Genomic DNA, 13708 nt, shown 5'->3' with positions numbered 1-13708 from the left:
TTAAGGTGGCTATACCAACCTGCCAGTCCACCTTCCATCCGTTGAACCTGGGGGTCCCACAGGGCTCCTCGTTGAGCCCGACCTTGTTCAACCTCTACGTGAAACCGCTAGCTGCGATTGTCAAACAGTGGGGTCTGACGATGACCTCATATGCAGACGACACGTAGCTGGCGGTGACACTGAGTGGAGACCCTGAAGTGGATGCCCCCAGATTCCGAGCGGGACTTGTGGCAGTGGCAAATTGGTTAAAAACCAATTGTTTACAACTGAATGCCAAAAAAAACGAAGTTATGGTTTTGGGGAAACATGCGGAGCTTTGGGGAAATCAGTGGTGGCCTCCAGAATTGGGCGTCACTCCCGTACCTGCTTCCGAAGTAAAGAACTTAGGGGTATGGCTGGATCCGGCACTTACCTTCACGGGTCATACGAAGAAGGTTGCTGCCACCTGCTACGGAATCCTGCGAGGATTAAGGCCAATCCTCAAGTTTTTTTACCCCCCCCCACTCGGCAGCTCGTGGTCCAAGCCTCAGTTCTTTCTCGGCTGGACTACGGTAGCGCACTGATGTTGGGGGTAAACCAGGCTGAGGCATCTAGGCTACAAAGGGTACAGAATGCTGCGGCGCGGGCCATTGTTGGTCTTCCCAGGCATTGCTCGGTTTCCAGCACTATTTCTGCCCTTCACTGGCTGCCGGTTAGGCAAAGAATCAAGTTTAAGGCGCTTTGTTTGGCCTTTAAAATTATGAAGCTCTCCTCGCCGCCTGCACTTGCTAACTTGCTCACCCCGTATGTTCCTTCGAGGTCCTTGAGATCCGAGGCTCTTCATCTCGCGGTCTGCCCTCGTTTTCAACTCAGCAGGATGGGTGGCCGCTCCTACCGAGTGCTTGCCGCTGGGTTATGGAATTCTCTCCCGGTGCACATTCGAGCTCTGGATAATTTGTTCATCTTTAGGCGTGCTATCAAAACTTTCCTATTCTCTGTACTTGGTTAGCCGTCTTTTTTTTTTCCTTCTTTCTGCGTGTTGTGTTTTAGCACTTGTTCAAGCGCCAGGACGCCCCTTTGCTGGGGCAGCTGTGCGCTGTATAAATAATGTTAACATAACATAACATAACCAGTGTCGTGCAATTCTGCGAAGTGTATCTCAACCCATTGTAGATAATGACCCTAAACAGAGTAAGATTTTATGAAGTGTAATAACTGTTTTAATTGTCCTTTGTTGAAAAAAATAACAACAAAAACCTATGTCTTTCACGTGCTATAAGTTGGTGGAAATCAAATGAGTCTATATTTATGTTCTTAATGTATGTAGTGTTGATTGGTTTTGTTTTTTGTACTTTGATGGTTTTAATTAACTGAATAAAGTTAACTTTGACTTTGACCCTTTGAATTGGCAGTTTAAAACTGCATTCAAGCTGCAGTGGAAGGCCTGGACATGTTTTAAGGGGCTACTTAAGTGAGTGGCACAATAAGTGTTGCAGGCCCACTAGTAGCATTGGATTTACATGCCCTGGGCTGAAAAGTAATTAATATGCAAGTTAGGGGTAAACCAATTTTACCATATTTAGGGGAGACAGCACAACCACTTTAGCACTGGTTAGCATTGGTAACGTGCACAGAGTTCTAAGGCTGACAAAAACGAATTTCAGCAAACAAATGGAGGGAAAAAGGTGAATAGTTTGGTGATGGCCCTACAGAGAGGGCCCGGTCCAACTGTGTGCTATCTCCAATCAGCCAAGGCAATCACGTTTTAGAGTTTATCTACATTCGCCCCTCTAGAGAAAATATGTTTTTTAAGATGCTCTACATCACTCGTACTCATCCTAATGCTTTCCATCATTTGGGGCCCAGGTATATGGAGGCATAATTGACACATTACATCCCAAAGAGGCTCCTCAGATCGACTCTTTCATTTAAACTGACAATTCATCTCTTTAAATAAGGAATGTCAGCAGGATGGATCTTTCTCAATATTGGATGCATATCTGTGCAATGGTCTCACCAGACATTTCCTAAACTTGAATAATATATGTGTGTGTATATATATATATATATATATATATCTCATACAACGTCTTCAAAAGCAATCCTGCAAAGACGAGACGAACCCTTGACTGGTGCAAAAATTCTTTTAATGGAGCCCAAACACCAGGTTGACCATGACTCTTTTCTGCCCGCGAAGGGCCTTGATCACATGACAAACGCTAAGAAGGTAAGGTGACCTTTTTAAAGAGACGGCGTGCCGATAGTAAAGCATGAACATAGAGGACAGACTGATGTCTCCCTACTTGCGGTCAAAAACATCCATAGTTAAAATGCAATAAATATGAATGTGATTATACATGTAAAATACATTGATTAATGGAGCTAAAATGCATGATTACAAAACAGTGCAATGAGTAAAAACATGTTAAAAGTAATTCCTGAATAAATTAAAAAAACTGGAATAATACTTTATCAAAATCCTATGTACATGCCTAATCAAATTGCAACTGTTATCTATTCAATCATGCAACAAGCTCAGCTAGGACATTGGTTAAAAACCGGGGACCAATTTCTAAATAAAAAGGAATCCATTTTGATCTTTCTACCATAACGCATTTGTCGCGTCCTAATCATCCACAGTATTGCAATATATATATATATATATATATATATATATATATATATATATATATATATATATCCCTCAACGCAAGGACGCTCTTTGGTGTAAACAGTTGTCCTTCAGTAATTCATTAATATAACATAACCTTGGCTTTAGGACTCTCTACCCCACATTTCCTCCATTAAAACAACTACAGCTAAAACCCTGAAGGGGTATACTTGGTCCTCAAGTCCCTGGTTTGCAGAACCAGAGTAGGTAAGGCCCATGCAAAACAGTATTAAACTGCTCCAACCACCAGTTGTGACCCAGTAACCGTTGCAAATCATTGGGATCCCCCTCCCCCCAAACTGGTTGTGGCATAACTGATCAATGGGATCCAGAGTGAATCAGGTTACAGATGATCTGGAAGGGCAAAGGGCCTGGATTATGCCTCTGGGCTCGTCGAACTAAGGCTCCCAAACAGGAAAAGGTGACACTGGATGACCTTATACTCTCAGCCGTTTACTAGCATGCCCTATAAGGAGGATTTAGGAAGTCAGTTCACCAGTAAAGTCGGGTGACTGACCCAAGATGGCACCCGGGAAGGGGCAGGGTGGAAGGCTCGGCTTAAGTGGTTTCATCATGCAGCCCAGGAAGTCGGGCACCTGTAGGAAGCAAATACAGTCAAAGCAGACCACAGTCAACATCCTTCCGGTGAACCTGCATTTATGGTTACTGCCACTGTAACCATGAATTCAGCTAATAAACAGTCCCAAAATTGCAAAGAAGCTCTACGCTTGTAGATCAAATGACTGTATACAGCCCTGGTGCCATTTCCCTACAAGAGACAGATCAGAGAAGCAGCACCTACTTGATACAGCACAGTTTAGGTCTCAAGAGTGAGCAATGTAAAGGGAAAAAAACGTGCTTCTTCTTCTGGGTCACTACAAATGTACATCTCGCACCGCATACAGAGAGGCATCTATGCATAGAGTCCAACAGACACCTGTGCACGTAATACTTCCGACATACAGGCCCCTATGCACACACTCCAGCTGACACACTAACACATACGCACACCTTGCGGAAAAGATAGGGGCTCAAAGAAATGTGCAAGGAAGGCTCACAGTTGCTTGGTTGTTAGGTTTAATATTTAGCTCGCATATAGAAGAAATCACGTTTGAGGCCGAGAAAAGAGTTAATGTCCGAGTCCATTTAATTCTTGTGCTTTACTTCAGGCAATCGCTTCAACGTGGTTCTAACAGACATTATTTCCACACACACACCAAGCAGAGGTCATACATAGTGCTCATGCACGCACAGAATCACAACCTTACCTATAGCCAGTTCACAGACTTGGCTAGTCATGGGCAAGACAAACGAGCGCACCTGGATGTGCTGGAGGCTAGTCAGAATGCTGAAAGATAACAGGACAATCAACACATCTGTAGACAACCCTGCTGAACAGTGGTTCCCAAACTTTTCCGACCCGCGGCTCCCTTGACCAATTGGCCATTACCTATGGCTCCCCACTGTTACTTTTTTGGACGGTGGGGGAGATGTAAGCCTCGCCTCGGGAGTACTTGCATTTTTCTCCCTGAAATTAATTGGGATGAAGCTGATAAATGTATTATCATATATGCAGGGTGTTTCGTATTACTAAGGCGGCGCATCAAATAAAATATTCCTATTTACACTTCTTTGCCCATGCCTTTTGTACTTCTGTTTCTACCCATGTCATACGTGCCAACACACCTTTCTCAGGAGGGTAACTCATAATTTTTTAAACCACATACAGCTTTATTTTTGCTGTCTCCAAATCAATGCAATTAAAATTAATCCTCATATTTTATTTTAAATGTCCCTCTTTCTTGCCTCCAAATGTTAGCATTATGCAGAATATGGTGTTTTACTTCCCTGTGCTCAAGGAGAGAGCAGGCCTGTCTGGAAATGTGTGTGTACTGAAAGAAGTGTGCACTGGAAGTACCTATGATTCAAGTACAAATGTCAATACTTAATAATACTTGAAGTGTTTAACACCTTGCGTGCTGCCCCGATTTACCCCCGGTGAAGGACATTCCATAACTGGATGTGGTCGTGTCGGAAACATTCCGTCAGCAGCACAGCTCAACCGTGACTGATGACGGAATGGTTCTGTCACACGCATCGAAGGGGTTGATACACAAGACAACTGTACTTTCCTGATAACTTGCATTGGTGTAAAATGTTTTTGGAAAAAACTAAGCTTTAGTGTAAAATGCATTTGGAAAAAAACGAAACTATTAATAAGTCTAACCAAATAAATCCGGCATCCTCCGCTTACTTTGGGAGAGTTGGAATGTGGGGATCCAGTGAAATATGGAGGTCATCTCCCTCGACATGCCATCAATTAAGCACTTTGTTTATAGCTTTAGGCATGTCACTTACAAATCATCAACATCTTGCGTTTAAGTCTGATTAGTTTAACTGAAGCCAACAACGCCTTCAACATTAAATGCATTAAAGTGCTAGGTGCGTGGCTCCCCTGGCAAGGTTTGGCGGCTCCCCTGGGAGCCACTGCGCACAGTTTGGGAACCACTGCTGTAGAAACATACTGACGGATAAACATGCACGCAGACCAACCGACATAGAGGGCTTCATACACAGGCAAACAGATTTACAGGTACCATTCACTCCCACAGGCATTAATGTGCGCATGAAAATTGCCTTTTCATGCAGGCAGACCGATACAACAGTCACAGATAGCACATGTACACGAGCCCTTTCGCGGCTCACATAACAAAGGGGCACCTATCAGGTGTTGGGATGATGCAGGGCTGATGTCCATCTAAAGCCCCTCTGCTGAGGATATGAAGTTGAAGGTAGAGAATGGATGGGTGTGTTATCGGTCATTCAACCCCTGCCCTCTTTGGGACAATACCCGGCAATTGACTGCACTCTATGCCCGTTTCATATTCAGACTCTTCAGTATTTTATATTATTTATTAATTTATACATCGTAGCACCGCTCTACATTAGGTCACTGGTGGCAGAATTGTTAACAATGCATTGGCAACGCCAATAGGTCTCGCCTTTGGTATTTATTGGCTTTTGTTAATAACATTTAGAGATGGTGTACTGCACCCCCCAGTGCTGTGTAATATGGCTTAAGAGGAATTTTAAGAAAAAGCCTATGACGTGCTCTAAGCTCACTGTAAGGAAACAATGGGTCTTTTTGCAAACCAGATGGCTTGAGATCTCTGCTAGGTGGGACATGAAAAGACAAGAAAAGAAGAGACAGAAGGAAAGAAAAACAGGAAAGATGCCCTGGTCAATCAGGAGGCACTAAAGAAGGACAATGGAGCCAACGCACAGTACGCGAAGGCGGGCTCCCAGCCCTTTATTGTAAACAATATCCCTCACAAGCACAGTGCATACGCTGTGTAGGCAAGACTTGAAAAGCTCGGGGTAGAATCAAAACTAGACAGCCATTCCATTCGGTAACCTGGGCATTCAACAGTATTGGCAGTAGGCTCCTATCAACAACTTTGGTCCCCTGCGCTATTTTGTAAACAAATGAAGCACTGAGAAAACATAAAGTTCGTCTCTTTTCAGTAGAGCATCCTAGGACTACATGAAAGTCTTAAATCTGCAGAAACAAATAGGAGTCATATAGTCTAATAGAATGGAATGACACTATGTTACAATATAACTCTCGCAAACTGAGACACAACAATCACCATCCTGAAAATTCGATATAAAATGTTCAGTAAAGTATTCATTTGTGATGACTCCAGTGCTGAGGGTTAATGACGTCACCTTTGTCTCAGGCCCTTTAACTCTATGAAATCTCGTTTAAATTTACGTGCCAAGTATGTGACTTCATTAGCCACTCCAGCCCCCTGTATGACCATTCCAATATTAATAACCACACAATTAGTTACTGGTCGATATATGCACAAACCATACAACTACTTCACTTAATCTATGAGCATCCATTACACACACACCACTAAATCTATTGATGCTTGTGTATAATGTTAAAATGTACTTTCAGATGTGTGTTCTTGACTACGTCACAGTGCGGTCCTATTATCAAATAGTGTACATACAGCTATGAATTAGTGTATTCCAAACTATACGGTCGCTATTAATTGACACTATATGCTAAAATGGGTCAAAGGTCTCCTTGGAGAATTTTAACAATTACAATTTAGTGTTATTCTATAATATAACATTGCGTTGTGTGTAAATTTTGGGTTTATGTCATAAATATATTTATCAGTACCACTGCTTAGCTTACAATCTGGCTATATTTACAAACTGCATAAAATAGCCACGTGTACAGCATTCGCGTCAATAGTTTACAATATGTTGGAAAGTATACTAGTGTCATTAAAAGGTCTTTTCTAGAAACACATCACGCCTGCCTTTGAGACCCAGGAAGATTCACAAAGGCACCCAGAGGCTTATTTCCTGAAGTGCTGTGCCTGCCTCATCACGTTAAAGGAACTTGAGGGTTATGTCAATCAATCAATCATGGCATTTGTAAAGTGCTCTACATACCTGCAAGAATCTCATGGCGCTGAAGGGGGAGGAGGGGGGTGAGGGGGGTAAGGGGGTAAGGGGAGGCGGAGGGGGGAGGGGGGAGTGCAACTGTTCGAAGAGCCAGGTAATGAGGAGTATCCTGAAGGTTATAAGGTCTTCGGTCTACCGTAGGCGAATGGGGAGGGTGTTACATGCCTTGGCGGAGAGGTGGGAGAATGATCTGCCTCTGGTGGTTACTCTTCAGATGCGGGGGACGGTGGCTAGGGCGCGGTCTGCGGAATAGAGCTGGTGGGTGGGGGCGTAGAGGCGGAGTCGGCTGTTGAGGTATGCTAGTCCGGTGTTGTGGAGAGCCTTGTGTGCGTGGCTGAAGAGTTTGAAGGTTATCCTCTTATTGATGGGGAGCCAGTGCAGGTCTCTCAGGAGGGGTGTGATGTGGCTGCGGCTTGGGATGTCGAGGATCAGGCGCGCGGATGCATTCTGGATGCGTAGAGTGCATTTCCGTAGTCCAGTCTGCTTCTGACGAGGGCCTGGGTGACCGTTCTTCTTGTTTTGGTTGGGATCCACTCGAAGATCCTGCGAAGCAAGCGGAGGGTGTTGAAGCAGGAGGAGGAGACGGTGTTGACCTGCGTCTTCTTGCAGAGGGTGGAGTCGAGGAGGACCCCTAGGTTGCGTGTGTGGTCGGTGGGTGTGGGGGGTGTTCCTAGTGCAGTTGGCCACCAGGAGTCGTCCCAGGCAGAGGGGGTTGATCCGAGGAGGAGAACCTCCGTCTAGTCCGAGTTCAGCTTCAGTCGGCTGTTTCTCATCCAGTCGGCGACGGCCTTCATTCCTTCGTGGAGGTTGGTTTTGACTGTGCAGGGGTCTTTGGTGAGGGAGAGGATCAGCTGGGTGTCGTCGGCATAGGAGATGATGTTGAGGCCGTGGTGTCGTGTGATGTGGGCGAGTGGTGCCATGTAGACGTTGGACAGCGTTGGGCTGAGGGATGAGCCTTGGGGTACGCCGCAGATCTCGGTGGCTTCGGAGCGGAAGGGGGTGAGGCGGACGCTCTGTGTTCTGTAGGAGAGGAAGGAGGTGGTCCAGTCCAGGGCCTTCTCTTGGATTCCGGCGTCGTAGAGGCATGTTCGTAGTGTGTGGTGGCAGACCGTGTTGAAGGTGGCTGGCAGGTCCAGGAGGACGAGGGCCGCGGTTTCTCCGTTGTCGAGCAGTGTCCTGATGTCATCGGTAGCGGCGATGAGGGCAGTTTCCGTGCTGTGGTTCCTGCGGAACCCGGACTGGGATGGGTCCAGGATGCTGTTTTTCTCGAGGAAGCTGGTCAGTTGTTTGTTGACTGCTTTTTCGATGACCTTCGCCGGGAACGGGAGCAGGGATATGGGTCGGAGGTTCTTGAGGTCCTTGGGGTCCACCTTGGATTTCTTGAGTAGGGCTGTGATCTCTGCGTGCTTCCAGCTCTCCGTGAAGGTCGCTGTCTCGAAGGAGATGTTGATGGTTTTCCGGAGATGGGGTGCGATGGTGCTGCTTGCTTTGTTGAAGATGTGGTGTGGGCCCGGGTCTTCCGGGGATCATGAATGGATGGTGTTCATGATCTTGATGGTGTCGTCGTTGGTGATGTTGGTCCAGGAAAGAAGGCGGTTGGTGCAGGTGGTGGTTGTGGGGGCGGGGGTTTCAGCGGTTGCCGGGGTGGAGAAAGCAGCGAAGCTGTCGTGGATGTCTGCGATCTTGCGATGGAAGAAGGTGGCCAGCGAGTTGCACAGGTCTTGTGACGGTGGGATGTCGTTGGCGCTGGGGTTGGAGAGTTCCTTCACGATGTTGAAGAGCTCTTTGCTGGTGTGTGTGCTGTAGTCTAGGCGGTCTTTGAAGGAGGTCCTTTTGGCGGATCTGATGAGGTGGTGGTATCTGCAGGTGGTGTTCTTGTGGGCTGTGTAGCTTTCCGGTGTTCATTCACGGATCCAGTTTTTCTCGCGTTTCGGCAGGTTCGCTTGGAGGCCTGGAGGTCTCCGGTGAACCAGCAGGCTCTCTTGCTGGTGTAGGTGTTGGGGGGGCTTCTTGAGCGGGGCGAGGGTGTTGGCGCAGTCATCGATCCACTGTCGGAGGCTACAGGCTGCGTCTTCGGGGTTGGTCCGGTCTGCTGGTGTGCTCTGGACGAGGGTTGGCTGGTCCTCTGTGACTTTGCTCCAGCGGTGGCGAGGCATCTGCTGGGTGCGGTGGTGTGTGGTAGGTTTCCGGAAGGTGAAGTGGATGCAGCGGTGGTCGGTACAGTGGAGTTCGGTGGTGAGGTTGAAGAAGACGTGGGAGCTTGCTGAGAAGATGGGGTCAAGCGTGTGGCCAGTGTTTGGGTGGGTGTAGTGATGAGTTGTCTGAGTCAGAGGTTGGCGATCAGGGTGGAAGAGTTTGGGTCGTTGTTGCTCATGCCACCAGTGCCACTTCAGGATGCTTTCTTGTATTGTGTCAACATTCACTTGTGTAGGTACCATAAATCACAACGGCTTCCTCTTTGTATCAACTGCCAAATAATTTTGTTGTAAGTAAATGGCACCAGAGACGGTTTCATATGTATTCACTTTTTAATGAGAGCCAGCCTTTATATTTCCATTCCGAAGATTAACAAAAGACCTCACCGGTAGGCAGGAACACTGGAATTATACTATTTTGTGGCCACAGTGTTTTCTACATAATTATGGATTTGCAGAATTTGCCAACTAATTCATGATCTGCTTCAAGATTTGAAGATAATGCTGTGTGTGTTTCTAAGCTAAAAATGCCAACATCTGTGCGCAAATGCTGTGTGTGTTTGGAAACTGAAAGTACCATCATCTGATCGCATTTCTTACGAGAGGCAATCAAAAACAATTCTGAAAACATGAGCAAAGGCAATCAAATGCAGTTTGTGTTTCTAAACTTAATATGCCAACATCTGTGTGTTTCGAAACTGAAAGCACCGTTGTCTAAGCACATTTTGTGAGAATAGCCCCCCCCAAAAACTTTCCAAACACAAGCCTTAGAAATAGAAAAAAATAGTGCACGTCAAATAACATAAATACAGAGAAGTGAACGAAGACATGTAATTGGGCTAGGCTCCATGGGAGGGAAAAAACCCACCACAAGGAGGGACAAATAAAACAGATTCGCCTATGAAAAGAACGATTTTACGAACTGCACGAAAACGAACTAATGAAAAGCAGTGGGCGTGCTCGAGGTCCACAGACTAGATAAAGCATGTCTCGAAGAGACAGCGCATGTGCTGCCTAGGAGAGACCTAAAAAGAGAAGGGGTGTTTTTTTTATTCCAGAGAGTTATCCAGTTGTGCTCCTATATTAAGTGAGAACTTTGTTACCAGAGGCCTCTTTGCACGGCTACCTGGACTGGGTTGATCAGCACAGCTTTATTCCCATACAACATAAGGGATTATTATTTTTAAGTAGTACCCAGCCTCCTCCTTCAGCATCTGGTTGAAATGTATACTGGCCTAAGAAAATGAGTCTGTACTAGCCTCGTTAACAATGCATTTGACATACTGCACTGTGCTTCACTGTGGTAAAAATGAACATGATGAGGTTAGTAAACTTTCTACATTCTAATATTTGGATGCAGGACCAAGTCGATAGGGGTTCATTTTGACCAAAACTGAATTATAGCATCTTTAGTATTTTCTATCTAATTTGATCACTTTCCCAGGTTTCGTGGAATGTAAATTAGTTTCTGCCACGATATGGATCTTTATGACGAATTAGTCCTTTTGAATTTTGCTTTGCAATCCTCCAAAGCATATTAGATGCATTGCATTGTTGCAGTAACCATATAAAATTCATTTAGAATAAAAGTGATAGATTACTGCAGAATATTCCTTTTGTGATTGTTTTGTTGGAGGAGGCTAAACCAGAGATGGGAGTTGTAAGTGGCCCTTTGCACTGCTTAAGAATGTCAACAACACTAAAGTCCTTATTCCCTTTTCCCTGTGACCCTGCTTTCCCATTGCAATCGTAATCCCTCTAAGGAAGTAGATTAGAATGTTGCTCCATTGGCCACAACAAAATCCTATGCAGGCCTCTGTGCTGAGGTGTCCAAGAGCAAAATAGTACACATCACTAACTAGACTAATGTAAATTGGTTTTCTGGGCTGCCTGACCTGCGGTGCTGCAGATGGGGTTGTCTTCCATTGACATCGTAGATCCAGAGTATTCAGACCTTGCAAGCTCTCCTGACTGCTGATAAGGGAGGGCAACTTATACGTGACTTGCATACACTTCATGGCTCGAGACAGTACTCTTTTTCTCTACTATTACTTCTGCCTGTCCTTCTTTTACTTTGCTTCCCTTTTCTCTCTTTAATTTCTTTCTTTCTGTCCCCCTACGCTCTGAAGACATACCCCTTCAAAGAACACTACGTTATGACGAAGTAACAGTCCAGCCCCGTGCTTATAACTCTGCTTTTCCTCCATTTACTCATTGACCGTACCTTTGCCTTTTCCCCTGTACAGAATGCTGCCTTTTGTTAAGGTTCATGGTATACATGGACCACGTACATAGATCTGTATATCTTTTCCTGGGGCTAAGAATGACTAACATGAGATCTTCTAACTAGAATGCTTACTAGGACCCTCAGAGGAGCTTGAAGATGGCTTCTGATCACAGTATTAAGATGCAGGTTTTACCTTGGTGCACCCTGAACCCTAGGTACTGTTAAAATGAGGCCACCCTCACAAGCTGGTCCCAATGGTTAGGCTTTATGGCTTCATTACCGGTAGGATAACGTGTTTACTCTGTATTTAGTAACGTGATAATCTCTAACCCACTGTGCCTGCGTTTTTGTGTCTTGCATACAGCAGGCGCTGACATGGAGAGCACCAAGCCAGGGCCCGTGCAGATAGTTCAGGTCCACAAAGAGGAACATTCATTCGAGCTGGATGAGAAGGCGCTGGAGAGTGTGCTGCTGCAGGACCATGTACGGGATTTGGACGTTGTGGTAGTATCTGTTGCCGGAGCATTCAGAAAGGGCAAATCCTTCCTCTTGGACTTCATGCTGCGTTATGTCTACAGCCAGGTAACATGCGTTAATTTTGAAAGTAGGGGGGAAGAGAAGCAGTGTGTCAGCACATTCCAAGCTTTTGCCCAATGATTTTTTTTCTCTACCCTCAGCCGTAAAATGTATCAACTTCCTGAAAGGCACTGCATGAGGCAAAGAGGTCATAAGAACTTAATACCTAAGATTTTTCAGCATTTTGAGAAGAGTAAAAAGAGGGTTGCCTTGTTTAAGAAACCTCTTGACTGACTAGTTTTTGGTTGTGTTCCTTGATCAGTATCTCCTGTTTTCTGCCCTGCAGAAAGATGGCGGCCAGTCCAACTGGATGGGTGAAAAGGATGAGCCATTGACTGGTTTCTCTTGGCGAGGAGGTTCTGACCCAGAAACCACTGGCATTCAGATCTGGAGTGAAGTGTTCACTGTCGAAAAGCCAAATGGAAAGAAGGTAAATTGGGCCTATGACATACCTTTCCCATTCCTGGCATTTTGGCCAAGAGGCTTTGCATGCTGGGATTGAATCACAAGCTGATAAATAGAATGTTAAAATAGAAAAGTATAATTCTCTGAAAACACTGCCATTTTCAGTCACATAGAGGGGGCCCTTTCTAAAATGGCATTAGGAGGCAGAAGATAGAGTTGAAGGTGCATTACTGAAGGGTGTGCACCATAAGGGGGACAGGAGCATAACATGGCTAAGGAGCTAGGCAATAGGAAAAAGAAAATTGAAGAAAAAGATGTACGTAAGTTACTTCTTCCTCCCCTAAGAAGTTGAGTACGGTCCTAACTGTGTTATTAGGTGAAAATAAAGGAGTGGTGTGGAGACAATTAGCCTGTGAGGAGGGAAGATATGGGTTTTCAGGTATGAAAGGCATAGACTGCCTTGGGTGTCTGAAGTGAGGAATAAAAGAGTGGGAGGTAAAGTGGCACAATTTTCTTTCACGCTAAATGCTGAGCACTGTGCTGTTTGTAGGTGTCTCAAAGGGAGCAGATGGAGCTTCATGAGAAGACGTGGAAAACAGCAGGAGATTGGGGTGTTAAGGTGGTAGAGATAGTTAGGGACACAGGCAAAACAAAATGGTAGGGTGTAGAGGAAGAATTATAAAATGATTAGAGTTGGTTGTGTTAAGTGGAGGAATTCAGAACTTGGGAGGCAGCTGGATGGGTGAGGTAGGGTTTGTGGAAAGATAAGACACTGGGTGCTAAGATGCAGGACTGATGCAGGATAGAGATTCTGGAGAAGATAAACGACATTACATGATGATAGAAGAGAAGGTAGAGTCGCAAAAGAGTATAGGAGGGCTAGGGAAGAGAGAAAGCGTGTTAGAGGCGGAGAGGTGGGGGAGTTTGAGAGGAGGTAGTGCAGTTGTTAGAGGCTGAGAGGTGGAAAGAAATCCAAGATAGTGCTACAGAAGAGGGGGGGGGGATTTTTGAGCACGAGGCGGGCAGGGGTCAGGTGACTAGGGACAGGGAGAGGAGGGAGTGTGGTAGAAGGTGAGTATTTAGAAGGAGGCAAACAAAGGGGTAGCGAGGAGAGTTGGGATGTTAGAGGCTTAGAGGTGGAAGAAGGATCGGAGAGTTAGGTGGAAA

The 13708-nt window shown here is 45.5% G+C and overlaps 1 protein-coding gene across 3 annotated transcripts in view; it reads left to right on the top strand.

The window, feature by feature from the left end:
• Window positions 1-13708, top strand: part of LOC147691774 (atlastin-3-like) — a 269624-nt gene that overhangs the window by 100525 nt on the left and 155391 nt on the right. For 2 of the 3 annotated variants that reach the window (XM_086938068.1, XM_086938066.1), the window contains exons 2-3: window positions 11925-12142; window positions 12423-12566. In XM_086938068.1, coding sequence (XP_086794194.1) covers window positions 11936-12142; window positions 12423-12566 — 351 coding nt within the window. In that variant the 5' untranslated portion in view covers window positions 11925-11935. The remainder of the gene's footprint in view (window positions 1-11924; window positions 12143-12422; window positions 12567-13708) is intronic. The other variant, XM_086938067.1, reaches the window with a different exon arrangement.

The sequence above is a fragment of the Lissotriton vulgaris genome, chromosome 9 (assembly GCF_964263255.1).
Source record: "Lissotriton vulgaris chromosome 9, aLisVul1.2, whole genome shotgun sequence".
NCBI lineage: Eukaryota > Metazoa > Chordata > Amphibia > Caudata > Salamandridae > Lissotriton > Lissotriton vulgaris.
Note: the sequence above shows the minus strand (reverse complement) of the source record. Positions and strands in the feature narration are given on the sequence as shown.